This window comes from Schistocerca americana, chromosome 5 (assembly GCF_021461395.2).
Source record: "Schistocerca americana isolate TAMUIC-IGC-003095 chromosome 5, iqSchAmer2.1, whole genome shotgun sequence".
Taxonomy (NCBI): Eukaryota; Metazoa; Arthropoda; class Insecta; order Orthoptera; family Acrididae; genus Schistocerca; species Schistocerca americana.
The window spans coordinates 385729066-385753337 of NC_060123.1; the positions used below are offsets into that span (position 1 = coordinate 385729066).

Genomic DNA, 24272 nt, shown 5'->3' on the forward strand with positions numbered 1-24272 from the left:
TTCAGCTTCGACAACGAGGTGAAAGAAGAGGTTCATAACTTTCTGAACAGCATGGCGGCGAACTGGTATGACATGGGCATACAAAAACTGCCACAACATCTACAAAAATCCATTGACAGAAATGGTGATTATGTCGAAAAATAGCTAAATGTTCAAGCTGCGAACTGATGTAAACCATTGTAGAAATAAACAGGTCTATCTACTTATAAAAAAATAGGAGACCTTACTTTTGGGAGCAAGTTATTAATTCAGAGATAATCTCTCGACCAATTCTGACTGTGGAAAATGCAGGTTCACACTATCATTCCAAATTTCACCTCCGAGCGATCTACATTGATCTTAAAATAAAACCCCTGTGCTAAATTTGTAATAAATGTGCTACATTCTGTAATTAAATTAAAGAAGAAATGCATCCATATTTCTACATAACATTATAAGAATGAAATGGTAAGTACTTAAAGATTTGCCAAAAATGCCCGGGATTCTGTGTCATGCACGTTACAAAGGGCACCAGACTGAAAACTGTTAATTGCCAAGAGATATCCACCTCCAGAAGTCTTTTATTCTATTTGGTTCAAAAAGTGACAGGATTTATTATTTTCCATGATTTATATTTACTTAATTAGTGTCCAGTACAAACAGTGTTGTTGAACAAGCAGTTATGCAACATATACTGACTGTAATTTGACAGGTGTATTTTCTCAACATTCTCCTTAACTTGTTTACATATTGTTTTCTGACAGGAATCCTACAGTAGGAGGAAGAATAGATAAGAGAGTTACAGTAGATTGTGGGCTTAGTAGTGGAAATGAGACAGAAAAACAGACTAAATTCCACAATAAATTCCACCTAGTAACAGCCAAAACACTGTTAAAAAATCACAAGAGGTGGAAGTATACGCGGACAATGCCTGGAGTCAAGGGAAGATTCCAGATGGTCAGACATATTCTATATCAGGTATTGCATTGCAAGGTGTACCGACAAGCACATTAGTACTGAATTTACAAATGATGGAGAGTACACTGAAGCTTAAAAGAATCACTCAGAAGAATCAGTGTGGAAAGAAGTTGGATACTGAAGTACTGATGAATTATGAGTGAGTGAAATTCTCTAAAGCAGTAAATACTCAGATAATGAATACCACAAAAAGAAGAATGGACACCTCTAAATAAGGTAGTCACAGAAATCAGACAGCCAAATATAGGTGTAAGAAAGGTAACTGCCAAGAAACTTTGGGTAACAGAAGAAATCCTTCAACTGATTAATGAAAGGAGGACATACAAAAATGTTCAGAAAAAGACAGGAGTACAGCAGAATGAGACACTAACACTAAGCAATGAAATAAAAAAAGAGAGGGCAGGCAGGGAAACCAAGATGAAGAGTCTGCAAAAAAAAGTGAAGAGGGTGAAACAGAAATGATTTTTGGAAGGACTTATTAGCATGTTGAAATGTCACAATACCTTCAATGGAATCAAAATAAAAGGTGTTAACATTATAAAACTGCAAGAGGAATTAATTGTTAAATGTAGGGGAGAGAGCAGATAGGTGGGAAGACTATGTTGAAGCCTCTACAAGGGGGAAGAACTGCCTGATAATGTGATAGAAGAAATGGAAGTCAATATGAAAGATGTAAGGGATCCACTATCGGAGTCAGAATTTTAACAGATGTTTGGAACACTTGCGATTAGATAAAGTAAAAGGCGCAGACAAATTTCTTTTGGAATTTCTAAATTCACTGGGTAAAATGGTAGCTAAATGCTATTTGGGTTGGTCTGTAGAATCTATGAGAATGCAGACAGATTTTCAGAAAAATATAATCCCACAGATAGAAAGAGCAAATAAATACAAGAGCTGTCACACAATCAGTTTAATGCCTCATGCATCAAGGTTGCTGACAAGAATAACATGCATAAGAATGGAAAATAATTGAGGACCTGTTAGGGGCAAACAGTATGGCTTAAAGAAAGGTAAACACAACAGAGAGACAGTTCTGATGTGCTTGATAATGAAAGCAAGACTTATGAAAAATCAAGACATGTTAATTGGATTTGTCAATCAGAAAAAACATTCAACAATGTGAAATGGTATAAGATGTTTGATATTCTCGTGAAAATAGATCGCAGAAATAGGGAAGCTGGACAGCATACAATATGTACAAAAACTGGGAAGGAAGAATATGAATGGAAGATCAAGAATGATATGTTTATATTAGAACAGGTACAAAATAGGGATGCACTGTTTTGTCTCTACTGTTCAATCTATATATCAAGAGAGCAATGATGGTAACGAAAAAAGTTCCAGAAATTGAATTAAAATTCAGGGTGAAAATAGTACGATGAAATTGCTATCACCAGTGAAAGTAAGGAAGAATTTAAGAGCTATTAAATGGGATGAACAGTCTAATGAGAACATGCTACTGATTGAAAGTAAACCAAAGAATGGGGAGTAATAGAAATCAGGTTAGCGATAAACTTAACATCAAAGTTGGACACCATGAAGTATTTTAAGTGAAAGAAATCTCCTAACTTGGACACAAAAGAAAACTTGACAGACCAAGCAAAACATACACAGAAAGCAAACTAGCTCAAGAAAGAGAATTTTCCTGGCCAAAAGATGACAACTAATATCAAACTTCAGCCTTAACTTGAGGAAGAAATTTCTGAGACTGTACATTTGGAGCACAGGATTGTATGGAAGCGAATCATGGACTGTGGGAAAACCAAAAAATAAGAGAATCAAAGTGTTTGACATGTGGTGGTATGGAAAGATGCGGATCATTGGGTGGACCTTTAAGGTAAGAAATGAAGACTTTCCAGGAGAATCAGTGAGGAGAGGAACATGTGGAAACTCTGATGAGAAGACAGAACAGAATGATAGGATAACAAGAGTAACTTCTGGTACCAGAGTAAACTGCAAAGGGTTAAAACTATAGGGGAAAGATAGAGATTGGAATATACAAATTGCTACGAATGTTGGTGGAAGTGCTAAATGAAGACCAAAGAAAATCATTCCCCTTATCTGTGTTACTCAAAGGAGAATGCTTTTGGCACTGTGGGTATGCTTCTTTGGTGGCCTCTGCAGCAGTAAATTTTTGATAGCTCATGACACTTTACATGATAACGTTATACACACCAAGGAGTCAACAAATTAAAATAAAATTCTTAGGCATGAAGCATTTTCTGTAATTTCTCACCTCATATTAATGAAGTTAAAAATATCATGCTTTGAGAGGGACACAACATTGCATACTGGTGAAAGTCAGTGAACTTGTAGAAGATATGTTGCTAGAAAAATGGAGAGTGTATAGAATAGGTGGAAAATATTGTCTAGTAAAAGATATAAAGTAAAGTTACTGTTGGTGAGGCAAGATGGTGTACAAACATAACAGGGGTAATGTGAGAATAGTATTAGGACTTAAGGGTGTAATAATTAAATCAAATTATCCACCACGGTTTTTATTACTTCTTTCTGTATCCCAAAATGGAAAAATTCTCCTGTCTCAATATGACATTTTCTGATTTTTAATCAACCTACCAATATCATTGTTCATCTTTGCACCCCTCACACTCACAAACCAGTGTGAGCTTACTGTTGTCCTACATTGCTGAATATTTGAACATTTAACTAGAACGCTGGCACTAGTAGTCTGGACTGGGACACTGTCACTGGAGACGGGCTGTGCTGATAGCAATGGTGTGAGGCAGGCAGTTTGTGTTGGACCTGTGTTCATGGCAAGATAGTGAAGCATCAGAATCTAAATTGTGTTACATGGAATGTCATAATAATTCTGTTGACATCATAAGGTTTGGTGTAACGTGGCTTGAATGTTGTGAAGAACTGGGTGGAAATATCTTATAGAAGTGTGCTGTATGCACTAGTAAGCAAAAAGTGCTTTCGCTGGTAGTGTTTATGTATGCATGGTTATTTGTTACAGAAGTATTTGTGGCTTATCATTGAGAAACTTCAGTAGCAATAGCAAACTGAACTGAGCCTCCTGTGTGGGAATGTGTTAGCTACAATATCAGTAGTTATAAACTTTACTGCAGTACTAGGTCACAAAATAGTCTCTATTTACTTGTCCAATAATAAATAATCAGGAATTAGATTTGGCTAGAGATATGTGATTAATGGTTTTCAAACGTTCACTGCAACTGGTTACGATATTAAAGGATTTTCAGAACACACTCAAGTGGATTTCTGCACTTGCAGTATGTTTTTCAAAACTCGCCTTACCACCTACATACTTAACAATTTCAAGTGAGACCTGCTGTAATGTGGCCAACATCCAATTAGAAGGTGAGTGATTGAAATAAACTGTCATACTCCGGTTAGACATTAACAAACATACAATGACACCATACACAGTTCATTTCATAATGCATCTTTTTCAAGTGGTGGAATATTCTAACAAAATGGGGCCAATACACTTCACACTGTGTACTGTGTAGTTAGAGAACTGGTAGAAGGTATGTTGATAGAAAAAGGGAGGATGGAAAACTGAGCATAAAAAAGTGATAGAGGAAGGTTGTCATGAGTGTGATAAGATGGATTAGAAATGTAACAAGGAGTCAGGCGATAGTATGGGGACCCAAGTGTATAATTAAATCACCTTCTCCACTATGACTCTGATTGTGTCTTTCTGTATCCCAAAATTAGGAACATTCTCTCTTTCCAAAGCAACATTTTCTGATAATCAGTTTACACAATATCATTGTCCTTCTTTGTGCCCCTTGTGGTCTCAAATCCTCGACCCATGTTTTAAACACCTGTGAAATTTAACTAGGGATTTTAACAAATAACTTACCGTTTTCCTTGATTTACTTTGCCCTGCCTGGAGGTCTATGTCAAATTTCTTCAGATATTGTGACTGCTAGCAAGCAGCAATATCTTCATTTCATGAATCACAATCCTTCCACATTAGCATTCTCCATCTTACAGTTTTGAACTTTGTGGAACACACACAACAGTTATGAAGTAAACTCCCCAAATAAGTATACTATCCACCTTTTATATGCTACTGCATCCCAAAGTTATCCTACCCTAGACCATTACTGTTTACGCCATACGAGGGTCCATAAAATTATATGTGATTTTGAATTAGGACCTATGAACTAGCCTTTTTTCAATGATATGACTTTAGAATAATGCTCTTAAAAAGATCAAGATTTTTTTTTAGACCCAGTGCCATATGAGTGTCCATAAAATTATATGTCATTTTGAATTAGGACCTATGAACTAGCCTTTATTTCAATGATATGACTTTAGAATAATGCTCTTAAAAAGATCAAGATTATTATTATTATTATTATTATTATTTTTTCATCCCCAATGGACTTGGAACCGAGTAATTATCTGTTGGCCACCAAACCATGTTAAAAAACTTTCCAGATCAACAAATCTCTAATCATGTCACTTTAACTGATGATTCTTTAGACCCAGTGTGTAACTTACTCCAGTCCTGTCATTTGCGGAACATACATTACTAATGGCACGGTAATTCTGCACGATCCCATGTGAGCTATAACAAATTAACTGAAAGTTTTGTGAAATTTTTGAACTGGTGACACTATGACTGAAGCATCAGTCGAATGAATTACCACAGACACATTGTCTACAGTAGCAATAAATGACATCCTACAGCTAAGCACATAATGGAATACAACAGATAATATCCGAGTTCCCATCAGACCACATAGATCTTTTTTATTCTTCTGCCAACATCTGTGTTTCTAAACTATGATCAATCTGGTCACAATCTGGTTATTCTTGTTCCAGGAGCTGCAAGGTGGATCTTTTACTGGTACTTGCCCAAAACCTGAACCAAAAAATTGTGTGCCTTGTAATAAATCAAGTGAGTGGTAGAATGTTTACGACACTTGACCCTCACTTGGAAAGATTGAAGTTCAAATGTCTGTCTTAGCAAACACATTTAAGTTTTCCATGATTTCCCTACATTCCTTACAGCAATTTTTTTATGGTTCCTTTGATAAGGACATGGCCAGTTTCCTTTCTCACTCTCCTCTGAATCTAGCTTTGCTCCACCTCTCTTGTCCTTACCATGTACACAATGTTAAATCCTAATGTTCCTTGATTCTCTTCCTGCCAGTGACGACAGTACTGTACCAAGTTGCACTTCGAAGAGTAACAGACAGAGTTATTCACATTTGTATACTACAATAAAGTCAAAAACTACATTAAATCTTTTAAAGTAAGGATAAGATAAAAAGGTCTGCCTCCTTAGCTGAGTGGTTAGCATAGACAGTTCCCATGTGGAGAACCCAAGTTTGATTCCCAGTACTGCCACAGATTTTTTCCTCGGTGGGAGGACTGGTAGGGTGCCACTCAGCCACGTGATGCCAGCTGAGGAGCTTCTTGACTGACTAGTAGTGGCTCCACAGTTTGGAAAGTCTGTGAAACAGCTGGGAGAGTGGTGTACTGATCACATGCCTCTCCATTCAGCATCCACATGAGACCGCAAGGCAGAGGATGACAAGGCACCAGTAGACATCCTTGCGCCTTCATAGCCTGGCAAGGAGCTTGCTTATAAGATAAAAAGAACATGTTGCAATGTTTAGAATTGCACACACTTGGATTGGTCAACTACAGAAATAAAAAATAAATAAAAAAACAAGAAAATGAAGCAGGTCAGAGCATACACAAATGGTAGCTACGGTTCTGGAACTTGTACAAAATCCAGTGGCTAATGCCAGTGGCTAATACCAGTATCTTTGTTGATTTATATATTATGTTCTCACACAATGGCCAGAGCACAAGACAAAAACCCAGTGGTGGTTAAGCACCTACCACATCACCAAAGGTACAATGAAATTCACCAAGAATCTACATGCACCACATAAACCATCACAAGATTAAAAATGTGATATAGAGTCAAAGAAATGACAGTAACCTGTTGTGAACTTCAAGATTTGTGTTGTATGTGTTAGTGCAGCATAAGATAGCAATCTAAATAAATGTTGTATCAAAAGGGGCTTTACAATTTTGAAAATTCATGAAACTTCTTGGCAGATTAAAACTGTGTGCCGGACCGAGACATGAACTTGGGACCTGAAAACTCATACTGATTTATTCACTTAACTTACAGACATGGTTTTGGAATCAGTTTATAGCAAAATACAAGTTTTTTACCTTACACCATAACTTCCAGTGGTTATGTGGCACACACCCCATCGGAAGTTAATTTCCTGGCAAACTCACAGCAGTATGTCAGGTGTGACTTGTACAACTGCAAGGCAGAGCTTAGCTCTGAGCTCTGGTACGCACTGATAAGGGTAGAACAAACATGGTATCCTTAATGAATCCCCAAAAGAAAAAAATCAAGGGGCGTAAAGTCATCAATGAATGTGTGGGCCACACAATTGGCACATCTTGGTCCATCCACTTACCTGGAAAGCAGACATTTAGGAAATTCCAGATGTCAGAGAGGTAGTGTTGCGGTGCAATATCTGCATGCTTGATCATCGATATCAATCTGGGACATTAAAAATTTTTCCAGCATATCTCAGTAAACTTTGACCCTTCAAAACAAAACACACAGTGAGCATAATTGGGACCAGTAAATGTAGCCATCTTCCCTGCAACTACTGCTAGCATTTGAGGTGGCATAACTCCGTACTAGGATACCACGTGACTCAAAACTTGATCTATTTTCCTCCAAGATGACACCAAGAGCAAGTCTAAATCATATGAATATGTCTGTACAAATTTTCAAAGTTGCAAAGTCCTTCTTGGGACCCGTAGTGTTTGAGGATTTGGAAATTTGTTGAATTTCTGCTTCTGCTGGATGTTCTGATAAGCTCCCCCATTTTTTCAGCCGTTTTATAACTATTATATACTTATAGAGTATTGACTTTGAGATTATCTTATTTGTAATATTCTACTGTAACAGTAACAAACCTGAGTAGCTTTTGCCAAAGGCTAATTCAAGAATTTCATAGTATAGTGTGTATTTGAATCAATATATAAAATAGAAACCTTTTATGAGCTTCAGTGTACAATGTCACTAGTGCAACACATGAAGAGTAAAGAGCCGTAAACTGACAGGTGAGTAAGGAAAAATCAAAGTGTGACACTGTTGGCATGGAAAGTTTGGATAGAAGGAGCGTGACTAAATTTTCTTGTTATTACTTCAGATTGGGAACTCTTGTTTGATCAGCACGTTATTGCTTAGCTTATATAAAACAGTGAAAGTTAATCACATAATCTCATATCAGTTTAAAATCACAGGCTAAAAGATTAAAATATGACTGAAATACGTCAAGTACACTAAATTGATAAAATTCGTCACGAAGTGAGAAGAAACAATGCTTATAAACAGTATGGAACTTGTAAATTATCTACATCAGAAAGGCAGTCAAGCAAACCAAATGAAAGTGGAAATGAAGTATAACAGCTGAGGCTAGCAAAGCAGAATACTTTAACTATATGCAAACTTGTTTAACAAATATGAAGATATTTACACTGAATACACTCTTTATAGAGACCTGTACAAGCAACTTTGTTGCAAAATTGTTAATGTACTTCCTTGTCACAATTCATTTTCTGTATTTCCCACATCAACAGAAAAGAAATTAGGCAAAAAGTTAAGCATTTAACTTATGAAAGTTGTGGAAATGTATCTTAAACATATGCAAGAAATAATTTGGTATATTGCGTTGGCTTTCAATTATACCCTGTTCCTTTTGTTAAAGATGACAAAAAGTAAAAAATCAGGACCCTTTTTCCATTCTTTGGTTGTGTATTCCAGAGGGAAGCTTCGACTTGAGATCCCTTGTGTGACGAAACATATCTAACATTAACATAACCTTGCTATGCTGAAGTTTACACACCTTCACACCCAGCCGTCATCACATTAATAGCTTTCTGAAAATTTAGAAAGTCTGAGAGTTCCTTTTTGTACAACGGGGAGTCAGCAACATACTGCAACCAAGAAGTGGATTTTTTCTTGGCCATCCACAAGTGCATCAAAATTTGAATCCTGCAAAGGACTTACGCTCCACACCTGCAACAGCACATCCACATGTGCATTGAAGTGTAGGAGCTACTGACAGAAATATCAACAACTAGTTTAAAGAACAAAGAGCAACTGTCACAGAGACAACAAAGACGAATTATGACAGATCTTATACTGGGAATAGGGGGCCAGCAATTTTGATTCTCCAATACTAAAGATTTATCAAATGCTATTGATTGTTACAACAGGATGTAAAGAGAAGTAACAGAAATCCAAAACACAGTAACAACTTTAATAGACAAGCAGGAGGGCAGGAATGAGACAAGTTGTGGTCCTTAGTGCTAAAAGATGATAACTCTTTTGCCATAAAAGTTCCATAACACGTTCCAGTGTGAGACTTTGATCTCTGGCAACATTCGGATGATTTATGACACAACTGTTATATGGTTACAAATAAACAGTTGGGCAGTTTGGATATCTGAGCGAGCTTGCAGTGGAAAATCAATATATCTCCTTACCTTCTGAGAATACCTTCTGTAGAAAGAAATTAAATGTCAGACATGAAAATATATTTCAGACTACCATCCAACCTGTGAAAGTTGATGTTGCAAAGGACATACGTACCAGATGTGAACATTATGATTGTGAGACTAGCACCAGTTTTTGTGTTGTTAGGTGCCCACTCAAAACAGTAATAAACTGTGTGAAGCAGCTCAAATTTTATACCTACCAAGCCTGCTGCCTTCAGAAACTGCAACTCCATATGCTGTATCGTCATTCAGATTCATGATAGTGAGATCAGCACCCCTTATAAGAAGTTCATTTGTGCAATGAGGATGATCGCCATGAGCTGCATATATCAGGGCAGTATTTCCAACCTGCTCAAACATAATTAAATAACAATATATCAAGTATTGATTACTCACCTTACATGAATACCAAATAAAAACAAAAATTGAGTAATACATACATAAGTATATCACTGACAATAAATATGAGTCATATCAATAATTTTCCCACAGTTTACAAACAAAACAGAAATTTGCAGTCAAATATACAGTTGTAGCTGTACTGTCACTCTTTTCCTATACCTGAAAAAGAAACTGTCAGCCTGCTTCCCCCGAACACCTTGTCAACAGCAACAACAATGAAACACAAATCCAACACCATATTCTACGAAGCTATCAATACTAAATACAGTTCCAACTGATCAACAAGACACAGAAGTTACTGAAATGGCGTCAACTAGAAATTATTGCAACACAAAAAATTTGGCTGTGAGGTGACATGCTAATATGATATGCTAAAATGATATGCACTGGTAGTATGCAATGAAGTGAGAACAATAAAGCATTGTTGACATCTCAATATTTGGATGATGCATTATACTCAGTCTCCCTCTTCAGCTAATTCTCAATGGCAGTATGGTACATTTCAATAATATAAACACAAGAGACAAAATATTAGCCATTCCCAGCACACACAACGCCAACACCGGATAATGTTAAGTTCCAGCCTTGACAATGGCCTCAGTTCCATGAGAAAGAGTGTCCACACATTTATTTAGGTATACCATATCCAGATGAACCCATTTATTGATGAACGGATCCTTTACAGTTTAGAGCTACCAAATCTTGGTTGCCTTGACTGCTTTTTTCCATGCACTGTTCCAAATAGTCGCAAGCATTTCGGTTAATCAAAGTGTAATATGAAGACCGAGCATTTGTGAAGTCAGGAGAGAATGCTTGTAACAGTGTGAATATGGCTGTTGTCAGCTTGAAAAACAAGTGTGTCCCCAACACACTCACCATACAGATATAGAAGAAAGGGCAACATTTGGTCATCAAGAATGCTGAAATAAACATCCAGACTCATCTTCACAGTAACCTGAATGAGTTGGCTCGAGTCATGGTATGAAAAACACCCTCAGAATATCAGAGCACCAGCTCCAGCCTGAACTAAACTGCCACACAATGCAGATTTCATGGCTCAATGAATCATCAGTGCACACTATACCTCACTTAATTTGTATAGAGCCAAAATTGCAACTCATCAGACCACAATAAAACCCTTCACTCAACTACTGTCAAGTTTCTCTGTCACTCAGCTCATTGAAGAAGTGCAGATTTAAATATCACTGTGGTTAAGTGCCACAGCATACATACTGCATGCAGTTCCCTCCAAATGTTCACTCCAAAACTGGTTGAGATTGATCTGCATTCACTGACAGCAAAAATTCCTGTGTTGGGTTTGAAACTGATTGTCATTGATAAGGTATGACAGTTGTCTCTGTTCCCCATCAATTACGATCTTTTTATGACCACTTCCTTATGCTCTCTTACATGACTAAGTTTGATACTACCATTCCTCGCAGACACATTGGACAGTCCATGCTGCTACACGAACAAATTGAGCACCTTTACTCATAGTGTGGTCAAGGGTATGTCCAAACATGATACCTCCTTCTGCCATTCTGCCACATCAACCCATCTTACTGCGCTAATTCTGTACAACTGACTGGCACATACACACTTCTTCACTACCACGACTTAACATCAGCAGAGGCTGGTTCAGCTAACCATCTGGTACCCTTCCTGCTCCATCCACAGCAGTCCTAAGCAATCAGTGTGCTCTTTTATGTGGTGACTAATATTTTATCTATTCTTTTTCCATCAATGTCACAACAAGAAACTCATAATGCAAATATGTAATACTCAAGCATCCTTGTCATTTCAATGTTCAACAACACAAATAACATAATTTGCAACAGTCAAGGGTGGAAAAGTAAACAACATCTACCTCCATTTTAACCAGCACAACAATGGAGATTATCTGCATTGCTATCCAATATTTAGATTTTTTTAAATTTAGTTGTATCCATCCTGTTCAAATTACTTTGAATAAGAGGAAACAATGTGCAACACCTGTTAGAAAAATATGTGGGCTTTGGTGTCTGCTTTTGTGATAAGCAGTGAACTTTGTAGTTGCAGAATATACCAACTTTCACTTATATGAATGCGAATAATCTCTAGCAATAAGACATACTCTGGAAAATGCCTAAAGATAGTCTCACAGTAAGATTTGCCATAAGTTTGCTAGATGGCATATTTGACGGTCATCTAGCAGAGAGTGAGGACAGCTTGCTCACGTGCTGAAGCAGTCACAGTGTGTAAGATCTGCTGCAAGGTGTACAGTGGCTAAAGGTCTGATTCACGAATGAGGTTTTTTACTGTAACTGGGAGTTTTCTCCAATTATATGAATGAATCATTCCTATATGCACCAATAAAAGTGATAACACATTCTTTTCTCTACTGTGGAGACATCCGCAACAACTAAAACACACTCTGAGGCTATGTTGTACATGAAAACCTCCCTGGCATGGCTGTGCCTTCAGTACCTGCATCCATAACATTCCTGTGCCTTCAGTGAAGTGCTCTTTCCAGGTTGTGACATCAGATGCCAACAGGCCTCCTGACTGGTCGATGTACATAGCAATCAGTTTGCCCTATAAGGGAAATAACGTAGGACTGCCACACTAAAACATGTGAAGCTACCTGCTTGGGAGACATCACATGAACCTGCAAGTACGCTTTCAATGGATCTTACTTCACATGAGGTGGTTTTAGCATATACAAAATAAGAACAAGAAGTGGGTGATAGCAAACTCAGGTATCACTTTCCATTCAACCACAACCTCAGAACATCGAGAATTTTAGTAAACTGCGTTTTCATTTTCAGTTTGTTAACACTGTTTGGAAAAAGAAAGAAAGAAAGAAAACATGAAAACTGTATGTGTGACAGAGATTGGGATTAGTGGATGACATGATGTATAGACAATGACACTATCAACATGGTAGACAAATGGGTCTGAAGAATCATCCATCTAATGGATGAATGATGACACACACACACACACAAACACACACACACACACACACACACACACACACCTGAAAAATTATTTAGCACAAATCAACAAATAATTTTATATGTTTCACCATACTAAACATACAATATGAGCCAAGCCACCACCATTCCCTCTTCCAGTCACCAACTGCTCACTATCTCTCATAATTCTTTACAGGTCCAGTAAACAATATGATCCAAGTAACCCCCTCACTGTGTCACCATTTCCATTAACCCCCATTTAATGTATTGCCATATCCACTAGACCTACATGCTTCCAATAAACAGCCTTATCGCACAAACCTTTCCCTCAAAATATCACCATCTTCAATAGATAATAAATCATACAATGCAAATCACAAATGCGCTTCACTAATGAATACCATCCCTAAAACTATAAAACAATTAACAACACTCCCACTTTTCTGAGATATAATACATAGAAAAAGAGGCTCCAAAAACCAAAAAAATATGTGGTGTATCTGGAGAATCTGTCCCATTTTCCACAGTAATGCCCTGCTGTGTGGCACAAATGCAACTGCAACACTAACTTCCTGCTCTTCCATTGTCTTGGAGAATAGTGCTGTAATTGTAGATCATAGTGAATGTTAAACCTGCGAATCTGCCCTTAGTGTAACCAATTTTCTTTAAGACTGTTTTCAGATATTTTTAGTTCATGGCTGAAAGTCTTGAGGTCAGAGAGGGCAGCTCACCATCCACTTTGATCTCCATCATCAATTCAATGTTCAGGTGAAAAGAGCTGAGGACTGCGTAGAACTATACAGCTCAACTCTTTGAACAGATTGGGCTCCTCAATGCCAAAGAGCATGGTTTTTGAAAACATCGATCTTGTGAAACCCAACCCGCCCTTTTCTCACATGACATACTGAAAGCTCTGGGTCACGGTCAAACAGTTAGATGCAGCATTTGAGTCAGTACCACACCTATGCTTATTCACAAAAGTATGATCATATGGAAATCAAATGAAATGGATTGAGGACCTTTTGATAAGGAGGATGTACCATGCTATCTTGGATGGAGAGTCATCATCAGATGGAGAAGGAACTTTGGGTGTGCCCCATGGAAGTGTGTTGGGACCCTTGCTGTTCATGTTGTATATTAATGACTTTGCAGACTATAGTACTAGTAAAATCAGGCTTTTTGCAGATGATGCAGTTATCTATAATAACGTACTATCTGACAGATGCTGCATAAATATACAGTCAGATCTTGATAAGATTTCAACATGGTGCAGAGACTGGCAACTTGCTTTAAATGTTCAGAAATGAAAAATTCTATATCACAAAATGAAAATTATATCAATGATTCACCGTTGGACATGGCTAACTCATACAAGTACTTAGGTGTAACATTCTGTAAAAATATGAAATGGAATGATCACATAGGTTCAGTCGTGGATAAAGCAGGTGGTAGACTTCAGTTTATTGGCAGAATACTGGGGAAGCACGGTCAGTCTACAAAATTTGGCACTATCTTCAATTCTCAGAATATAGAGCCAAATTTGTACAGAGCCCTCGGCACGACTCCTACTCACATCTGGCCAGTTCCCCCCCCCCCCCCTCCCCCACCCCGTTTGTCTCATCTTCACTTGACTGCCGCTTACATAAAATATTCTACCAAGAACCAACAGAACAGTCAAGCAACACAAATGAGGTATAATGGTACTCCTCCTTTGTGAACTTTGAGGAGCTCACAATTTCTTGGTGGACAAAATGAGTTGAGTACATAACTTTCCTATAAACGTGTTAGACAGGTCTGAGCTTTAATGAAGAGCCACCATGTTCTTGGTGAAATCAGCTACAGTGTTCCAGCATGCCTTGTCCTCAAGCACGCTCCACATCTTCTCAGTGCAGTCCTTGCAGAAAACGATGAGTCTAGAGTTGCCTCTGGTTCCCAGTACCACCAAAATATCCAGATCTTTATCCCCAGGTCCAAGATTTCTGCACATGTTTCTCAGCGAACTTCTTCTGCCACCTCAGGGGAAAAAAAAAACCCACACACACATTTAACCTTCTTCGGTACATCTGTCTGATGAGAGATATTGACTGGATACTTTCCTCTGTCTGGTTTGCACCTCTTCCTTAACTTCACCCATGGAAAATCCAGGATGGAATGTAACTATACCAGAGAAGGAAAGTTGCTACTCACCATATAGCGGAGATGCTGAGTCGTCATAGGCACAACAAAAAAGATTCACACAATTATAGCTTTCGGCCATTAAGGTCTTTGTCAGCAGTAGACACACATACACACACACTCATGCAAATGCAACTAGCACACACATCTGCAGTCTTAGAGAGCTGAAATCACACTGCAGACATGTGACGTTTACCCGCATGAAACTTTTTGTGTATCATCATATCCCATTCCATGGACAAAAAGACAGGCAGTACGAGAAGAAATCAATCGAATGATTAAGTCGGGCATCATTCAGCCTACCTTTTCACCTTACTGTAGCCCCATTTTTACTGTAAGTAAACCAGACAGATCAGTAAGGTTGGTTCTGGATGCTCGAGACTTTGATAAGATCCTAGAACCGGTTCGAATCAGGCCTGACAACCTGGATGAACAACTTTTGAAGTTCCATAATACCTGGTATTTTACCATATAGGACCTGAGACATCCTACTGGCAAATCAAACTCCATCCAGAAAGAAGAAAGTACACAGCTTTCGTACATTGTGATAGAAGCTTTGAATTCTACAACCTGATATTTGGTCTGAATGTAAGTACAGACGTATTCATTGCAGCATTAGATAAAGTAATAGGACCAGAGCTACTTAGCAAGGTTACGGTCTATGTTGACGACTTGTTAATCACCACCCCCGCTTGTTCAGAGCACATTCATTTGATTGAGAAAGTTTTACAATGTTTTTTTTTTTTTCAGATTACAGGGTGACAGCAAATTTTAAAAAGTCTGATTTTGGAAGGGAGAAGGTAACATTTCTTGATCACATCATCTCCGAACAAGGTATCCTGCCTGATCCTAAGAAACTTTATGCCACACACAATTGTCCTGCACCTAGGAACAAGAAACAACTTAAAGCTTATTTAGAATTAGCATCATTCTTCCATAAGTGCATACCCAAATAACTAACAAACAGTGATACCCTGTTTAATTTATTATGCAAAAACACACCTTGGCTTTGGGTTGACAAATGCCAACTGGATTACAATAATATTAAAAGAGACATTAGTGAATGCAAATATACTTAGTCGCACCGATATGGAGGGTTTCTGTCTGTGCACAAGTGCCTCCTCACAGGATCTGGGAGCATGTCTGCTCCAGATGAGAGATGAGAGAGGAAGATGGTAAGATATTGACAAAGGTCGTTCATTTTGCTAGCTGCACATTACCTGATGCAGAAACATCATACTATATATCAGCATTAGAAAGTTTGGCAGTAGCCTGGGCAGTCAAAAAAATTTGAGTGGTTTTTATGGGGTAAGAGAACAAAAATATATTGTGATCACCAATCCCTTTCATTTTGTAACGTGTTATTTTGTAGGGCGAGCAATCACAGCCAAACTTCGACGTTTTTTTTTCAAAGTAAGTTCAGCACTGGCTGTATGAATGATTTTTATTAAATCTGCGACCAGTTTCGCACCAATTATCGGTGCATCCTCAGGCAATCTGAACAAAAAATAATATAATAAGAGCTCATATAAACTATTCGATTCCCCAATTCTGAGGTGTAAATTAAACTTTTAAATAACCAGTTTTTTGAATGAAACAAGAAAGTACTCACATACGCTATTTATAACATAGTAATGTTGAACAAAACATTTTAATGACAAATTTCATTAAGGAATAAATATATTGGGAAGCAGTAGTTAGTTACCTAAACAGGCTTCTGCAGGACGTTCTTGAGTTCACACCACATATAACTCTTAATGCACGTTTTTGTGCCCAGAAAACTTTAGCTTGGCTTGATGAATTACCCCAAAAAATAATCCCATATGACATTATGGAATGAAAGTAAGCATAGTATGCCAGCTTTTTCATTTTTATATCCCCTACGTCTGACACAATTCGCATTGCAAACAGAGATTTGTTAAGACGCTTCAGCAGTTCTGTGGTGTGCTCCCCCCAGTTGAATTTATTTTCAAGCTGTAATCCCAAGAACTTAACACTGTTCACTTCTTCTATCTGCTTGTCATTGTATGTTAGGCATATACTCGTGGGACACCCCTAAGAAGTTCTGAACTGCATGTAGCGTGTTTTTTCAAAGTTTATTGACAAAGAATTGGCTAGGAACCAGTGATTAATGTCCACAAATATTTTACTAGCCGATCTTTCTAAGACTACACTTGATTTGCTATTTATTGGAATGTTTGTATCATTGGTAAACAAAACGAACTTGGCATCTGATAATATTACTCATGAAAGGTCATTGATATACACAAGAAAAAGTAAGGACCCTAAAATGGAACCTTGTGGGACCCCACATGTAATTAGTTGCCAGATGGATGATGCCTGATAGCTTAATACATGTCTCTTTCCTATACCGCCCTTTTTTCCTGCCAGAGATACAAGATTTGAACCATTTTGCAGCATTTCCTGTTACACCATAATATTCTAATTTACTTAAAAGGATATTGTGATTTACGTAGTCAAATGTCTTTTACAGATTGAAAAATATACCAGTTGCCTGCAATTTTTTTTCTAATGAATTAAGCACATTTTCACTGTAGGTGTAGGTAGCCTTCTCATTATCAGAACCCTTTAGAAATCCCAACTGCGACTTTGACAGTATGTTATTTGAGATAAGGTGGTTATAAAGCCGATTGTACATTACTTCTAAAATTTTTGACAGTGCTGGCAAAAGTGAAATTGGGCAGAAATTCGATGCTATTTCTTTATCTCCCTTCTTAAACAGTGGCTTAACTTCAGCATATTTCAACTATTCAGGAAATATTCCATTGATAAGCAATTGGTACACAGATAGCTTAATATGTTTCTTAACTCAGAATCACATTCTTTAACTAACTTTGTTGATATTTCATCACATCCACTAGATGTTTTTGATTTTAAAGATTTTATAATGGTCATTATTTCTGCTGGGGTAGTGAGGGTCAAATTCATATTATGGAAGTTACTTGAAATGTCTGGTCTGAGGTATTCCATAGCAGCATCTACAGAACCTGAAACCCCATCTTTTCAGTGACAGTTATAAAATGTTTGTTGAAAAGTTCTGCAGCACGATACACATCTGTCACCAACGTATCATTTAGTCTTAATGCTATTTGTCCCTCTTCGTGTATGGTTCTACTGGTCTCCTCCTTCACTATATCCCATATCGTCTTTATTTTGCTATCTGATATGACTATATTTTCCTTTTAATATATTTGCTTTGATGTTTGTGTTACAGTCTTTAATATTTTGCAGTATTTATTGTAATGTGCTATAGCATCAACATCAGAACTGTTTCGCATTGACAGATACATTTTTCTTTTTGTTTTACAAGATACCCCTATTCCTTGAGTAATCTAAGGCTTCTTTGTATACTTTGCTCTAACCTTGGTTAGTTTTGGGGGAAAACAGTGTTCAAATAAGGTAAGCACTTTATTAGCAAAAGTGTTATATTTTTCATTCATGCCATGAACACTGTAAACATCAGTCCAGTGAATGTCTCTGAGGAGTGTCCTAAAATAATCAATTTTTGGCTTATTGATTACCCTCTTGAGCTCAGATTTAACAGATTTTATGTCCTGTTCAGTATTAACATTTAACAGAAGGAACTGCACGTCATGGTCTGAGAGGCCATTGACTATTGGTTTTGTAATATAATTTTGTTCATTGGACTTTTCTATAAAGATATTATCAATAGCTGTTTGTGAGCAATTGGCTACCCTAGTGGGGAAGTTTACAGTGGTAATTAAGTTGAATGATAGTGTTACTAACTCAAATAAGTTCTTATTGGGAGAGTCTTTAAGGAAATCTACATTGAAATCACCAGCAACCACTATTTCTTTGTTTTTAGTTGTTAAATGGGACAGTACAGCTTCAAGGTGGTTTATGAACAGATTAAAGTTACCTGCAGGTGCTCCAATACACTTAATATTATGAAGGATTTTTTGTGAAATTCTACTTCTGTTGCACATGCTTCCATATGCTGTTCTAAGCAAAATTTATTAACGTCCATGTTCTTAAGTTTATGACAGTTCCTGATGAATATGGCAACTCCTTCTTTCTCCACTTCTGCTCTACAAAAGTGAGATGCTAACCTAAGCCCTGTAACACTTAAAAGTTCTATACCATTGGTCACATGATGTTCAGAGAGGTAGATTATGTCAGCTGGGTTTGAGGACTTTAATTCATCTCTGTAGATAATTAATTCATTAATTTTATTTCTCAGTTCTTGAATATTTTAATGCAATCAAGATAGCTGACATTTCACACTGACTGAGTTAAAATTGGGTACAGCTGAAAAAAATCTGCTGATTGTTGAAAATTCTTAACCAATAGCTGTTTATGCTGATGTAATAAGCTAGAGTTATGTTTTATGGTTTCTTTCTCAAACCGAAGGTTTGTCTCAGTCATAACCTCTCTTAAAATTTGGTTTCTTTCTGTCCTCCCTACTCTAAAAAAGGGTCTTTTCTGAACCCTATAACCACTTGTATTTTATTACTCGTGACATTGCCTGCCCCCTTTAACTTTCCTGCTATTTTCCCAGCCAGTTTACCCTTCCCTTTCCTGTTGAGGTGAAGGCCTAGTATAATCCCACCTATTGAGAGCACCAACAGGAACCACACCAATTCGTAACCCTGCACCCGACATAAGCAGCCATTCCAATTCCAAATTAACTCTCTTGACAGAAGAGTTAAAATGAGGTCGGTCATGGCAATCAAGAACAGATACAAACTCACAAACAGCATGCTTTGATGCTGATGCAATCTTTGCCAGGTCACACTCTATACTGTACCCTGGAACTCTGTCAATACTATCACCTGGCCCACCCACTATAACGACGGTGTCTTCCATAGTGAAGTCTTTGCAAAGTTGTCCTTAGCGTAAGTTAGTTAAAGTTAGATTAAGTAGTATGTAAGCCTAGTGACCAAAAATTATTCATCATGTCGAAGAGAAGGAGTAACTCCCGCAATTTCTACACGTCGAATGACAACAACCTTCATGCCAATTAAAAACATGTCATGAATACTGAAGTTACATGTCGTCTGGAGTAAACAATGTCTATTTCATGTAGTACGAACATAACAAGCTTGTACCATGAACAATGCTGATTGAGAGTCTTCTTGTAACACAATATGTGAGTTATACATCCTTTCCTTAGTAATCAGATGGGCCTGTAGTCAAATAGATTCCTTCCTTCATTCCTAGAGGCGATGCTAAGCATAGTTAGACAAGCAGTGCATAGTGTATTTGAAGTAGATGCCGATGCTTTTCCACCTGCTTCATAAATAAATAACAAGCTCCCATGAATAATGTGAAAGGAATTATGTATTATGTTTTATATGTAAGGATTTGTGGTAAACATATGGATGTACTATATGTATATAAGGACGATAGATGTAACTGAGGTTACACATGTTTATTCTATAATATGAATGTAAATGAATCTATTATTTACAAACTAAACTGATATGACTTTATGAAAATAATCAAATCTAATGTAGAGTTTTAACTATTCCCAAAATGAAAGTACTAAAATTGTAACTACATAAATAACCATTTGTTTAAACAGTAACAGCATACAAAAGCAGATACTTTAAGCAAAATAAGTGATTAATAGAGTTGGATGATAATTAGGCAAGGAACCTGTGTAAAATTGATTTTTTTTAAAAAAAAAAAAAAAAAAAAAAAAAAAAATATGAAGTGTTTGATGCTTAGTACACTTGGGCAAACCTACAAAATTTTTTACTAAACTACACTCAACTCTGAATAAATGGAGAAGTGTTTTATAAGGAACTTACCTTATCGGTTGGTGCTGATTGATGAATTTCCTCTCTGCTGAATAAGCGCGTTATGACGGGTAAAAAATGGGTCTCGGACCGTAAAATTGGAGGTCTTCTGTCATAGCATCGAAATTACCACAAGCACGCACACAATTTCCAAGAAACGAACAAATATTTGTGGTGGAATCCAAAGTGCAATACAAAACGACTTTGCTGTCTCACTCCACATAAAATGGACATGCATGAGTTAAAGGTATTCAGCAAGGACGCAACCGTTAAAGACCCAGTGCCAGGCCGCCAACTACCTACTGCGCATGTGGGCACAATGATGAAAGAGACTTGACTGTATCAAGTGTTGTTGAATACGCACAGTATTTGATATTTGTACCACATTTTTATAATCTGTTTTGCTTTCAATTATTTGTATACGTATATGTAGATATAATAGGGTAAAGCTGACATCTCCACTTAACATGACATAAGTCTATCCAAAAGACTGAGAAATGAAGGGCTTTGATCCTCCCACCACCCACAACAGTAATAGATAGCAACCAATTAATCATATGATGCTGCCTAACACTGTCCACCTCCATATAATGTCACAGTGTACAGTGGGGGCAGTTGTGTAACACCTAAACAACTAGCACTCAATATCCTATCTCTTTTTTATCTTTTCTCATTATTAGTTTGTATGAATGTCTTCTTTTACTCATTAGTAATAAGAAATTTGTACATTGCCACAGAAGATGGCAAAGATAGGCTTTTAATATTATCTTTGTAACAGAAGAGCAATGTCGGGAGAAAATAGAGGGAAACATTCCACATGGGAAAAATATATCTAAAAACAGAGATGATGTAACTTACCAAGTGAAAGCGTTGGCATTTTGATAGACACACAAACGCACACACAAAATTCAAGCTTTTGCAACCAACCGTTGCTTCATCAGGAAAGAGGGAAGGAGAGGGAAAGACGAAAGGATGTGGGTTTTAAGGGAGAGGGTAAGGAGTCATCCCAATCCCGGGAGTGGAAATACTTACTTTAGGGGGAAAAAAGGACAGGTATACACTCGCGCACACACACACACATATCCATCCGCACACACACAGACACAAGCAGACATTTGTAAAGGCTATGTGTTTGTTTGTGTGTCCATCGTTTGGTAAGTCACATCATCTTTGTTTTAGATATACACTCCTGGAAATGGAAAAAAGAACACATTGACACCGGTGTGTCAGACCCACCATACTTGCTCCGGACACTGCGAGAGGGCTGTACAAGCAATGATCACACGCACGGCACAGCGGACACACCAGGAACCGCGGTGTTGGCCGTCGAATGGCGCTAGCTGCACAGCATTTGTGCACCGCCGCCGTCAGTGTCAGCCAGTTTGCCGTGGCATACGGAGCTCCATCACAGTCTTTAACACTGGTAGCATGCCGCGACAGCGTGGACGTGAACCGTATGTGCAGTTGACGGACTTTGAGCGAGGGCGTATAGTGGGCATGCGGGAGGCCGGGTGGACGTACCGCCGAATTGCTCAACACGTGGGCCGTGAGGTCTCCACAGTACATCGATGTTGTCGCCACTGGTCGGCGGAAGGTGCACGTGCCCGTCGACCTGGGACCGGACCGCAGCGACGCACGGATGCACGCCAAGACCGTAGGATCCTACGCAGTGCCGTAGGGGACCGCACCGCCACTTCCCAGCAAATTAGGGACACTGTTGCTTCTGGGGTATCGGCGAGGACCATTCGCAACCGTCTCCATGAAGCTGGGCTACGGTCCCGCACACCGTTAGACCGTCTTCCGCTCACGCCCCAACATCGTGCAGCCCGCCTCCAGTGGTGTCACGACAGGCGTGTATGGAGGGACGAATGGAGATGTGTCGTCTTCAGCGATGAGAGTCGCTTCTGCCTTGGTGCCAATGATGATCGTATGCGTGTTTGGCGCCGTGCAGGTGAGCGCCACAATCAGGACTGCATACGACCGAGGCACACAGGGGCAACACCCGGCATCATGGTGTGGGGAGCGATCTCCTACACTGGCCGTACACCACTGGTGATCATCGAGGGGACACTGAATAGTGCACGGTACATCCAAACCGTCATCGAACCCATCGTTCTACCATTCCTAGACCGGCAAGGGAACTTGCTGTTCCAACAGGACAATGCACGTCCGCATGTATCCTGTGCCACCCAACATGCTCTAGAAGGTGTAAGTCAACTACCCTGGCCAGCAAGATCTCCGGATCTGTCCCCCATTGAGCATGTTTGGGACTGGATGGCGCGTCGTCTCACGCGGTCTGCACGTCCAGCACGAACGCTGGTCCAACTGAGGCGCCAGGTGGAAATGGCATGGCAAGCCGTTCCACAGGACTACATCCAGCATCTCTACGATCGTCTCCATGGGAGAATAGCAGCCTGCATTGCTGCGAAAGGTGGATATACACTGTACTAGTGCCGACATTGTGCATGCTCTGTTGCCTGTGTCTATGTGCCTGTGGTTCTGTCAGTGTGATCATGTGATGTATCTGACCCCAGGAATGTGTCAATAAAGTTTCCCCTTCCTGGGACAATGAATTCACGGTGTTCTTATTTCAATTTCCAGGAGTGTATTTCTCCCACGTGGAATGTTTCCCTATATATATCATTTCAATCTCACTTGAGAGCACTTATATTTAAGATCTCACATAAAAATGGCATGTAATTTTTACTCATGCATCAACAATGTGTGTAGTAGATGCTATGTGTGCATAAAAATGCAAAAAAAATGTATATTAAAAATCATCATAACCACAAGAATATTTTTATTTATTATTATTATGCCAAAATATTCCAAGATCCCTTCATAAGCATGACTTTTGCCTGCAATCAGTTCGAATCAGGTTTGACGACGTCCAAGTTCAGCACACAGTTTTAATCTGACAGGAAGTTTCAATGAATCACTTTTTTTGCACAACTAGACCTCACACTAATCAGTTTGATACTTCATTTGTGACCCCCAGAGTATTTCACAATGGCATGTTTGAATAAGATCTTCTTCATTTACAAGCTGTGTCATGGGTATTTTGGCTGACAATCGTTCGGCCACCGTCAGGTGAGTGATTTGCACTGGAGAGGTTGCTAGTTCACATCACTGACTTTATTCCAAAAATAGGAACAAAAACATTTTCACAAAGGCAGCTGCTACATGAGCGAACTCTGTCGAATCATGCTCTCTTCAAATACTGCTCCATCTATGGCACGCAGGCGATGCGTGATGTGGTACTATACTGCTCTCTATAGCGATGTGCAATCACAGAGTTAAAATTTCGTATGTCAAAATTAATAAAATTAAATGTCACTTGGAACGCCATCAGTCATAAAATGCTTTCTTTTTGAAGAAATTAAATAAATCACTGGGTCTCACGCCTTGTCCAGCTGAAGGCCGCTGTCATGATTAATAAGATCTTGTGTTAAAC

General features: G+C 38.4%; 1 protein-coding gene across 2 annotated transcripts in view; it reads right to left on the minus strand.

The window, feature by feature from the left end:
* The window catches only part of LOC124616184 (ankyrin repeat family A protein 2-like), a 46767-nt gene that overhangs the window by 9834 nt on the left and 12661 nt on the right, over positions 1-24272 (minus strand). For both annotated transcript variants that reach the window (XM_047144477.1, XM_047144476.1), the window contains exon 4: positions 9702-9849. In XM_047144477.1, the coding sequence (XP_047000433.1) occupies positions 9702-9849 (148 nt within the window). The remainder of the gene's footprint in view (positions 1-9701; positions 9850-24272) is intronic.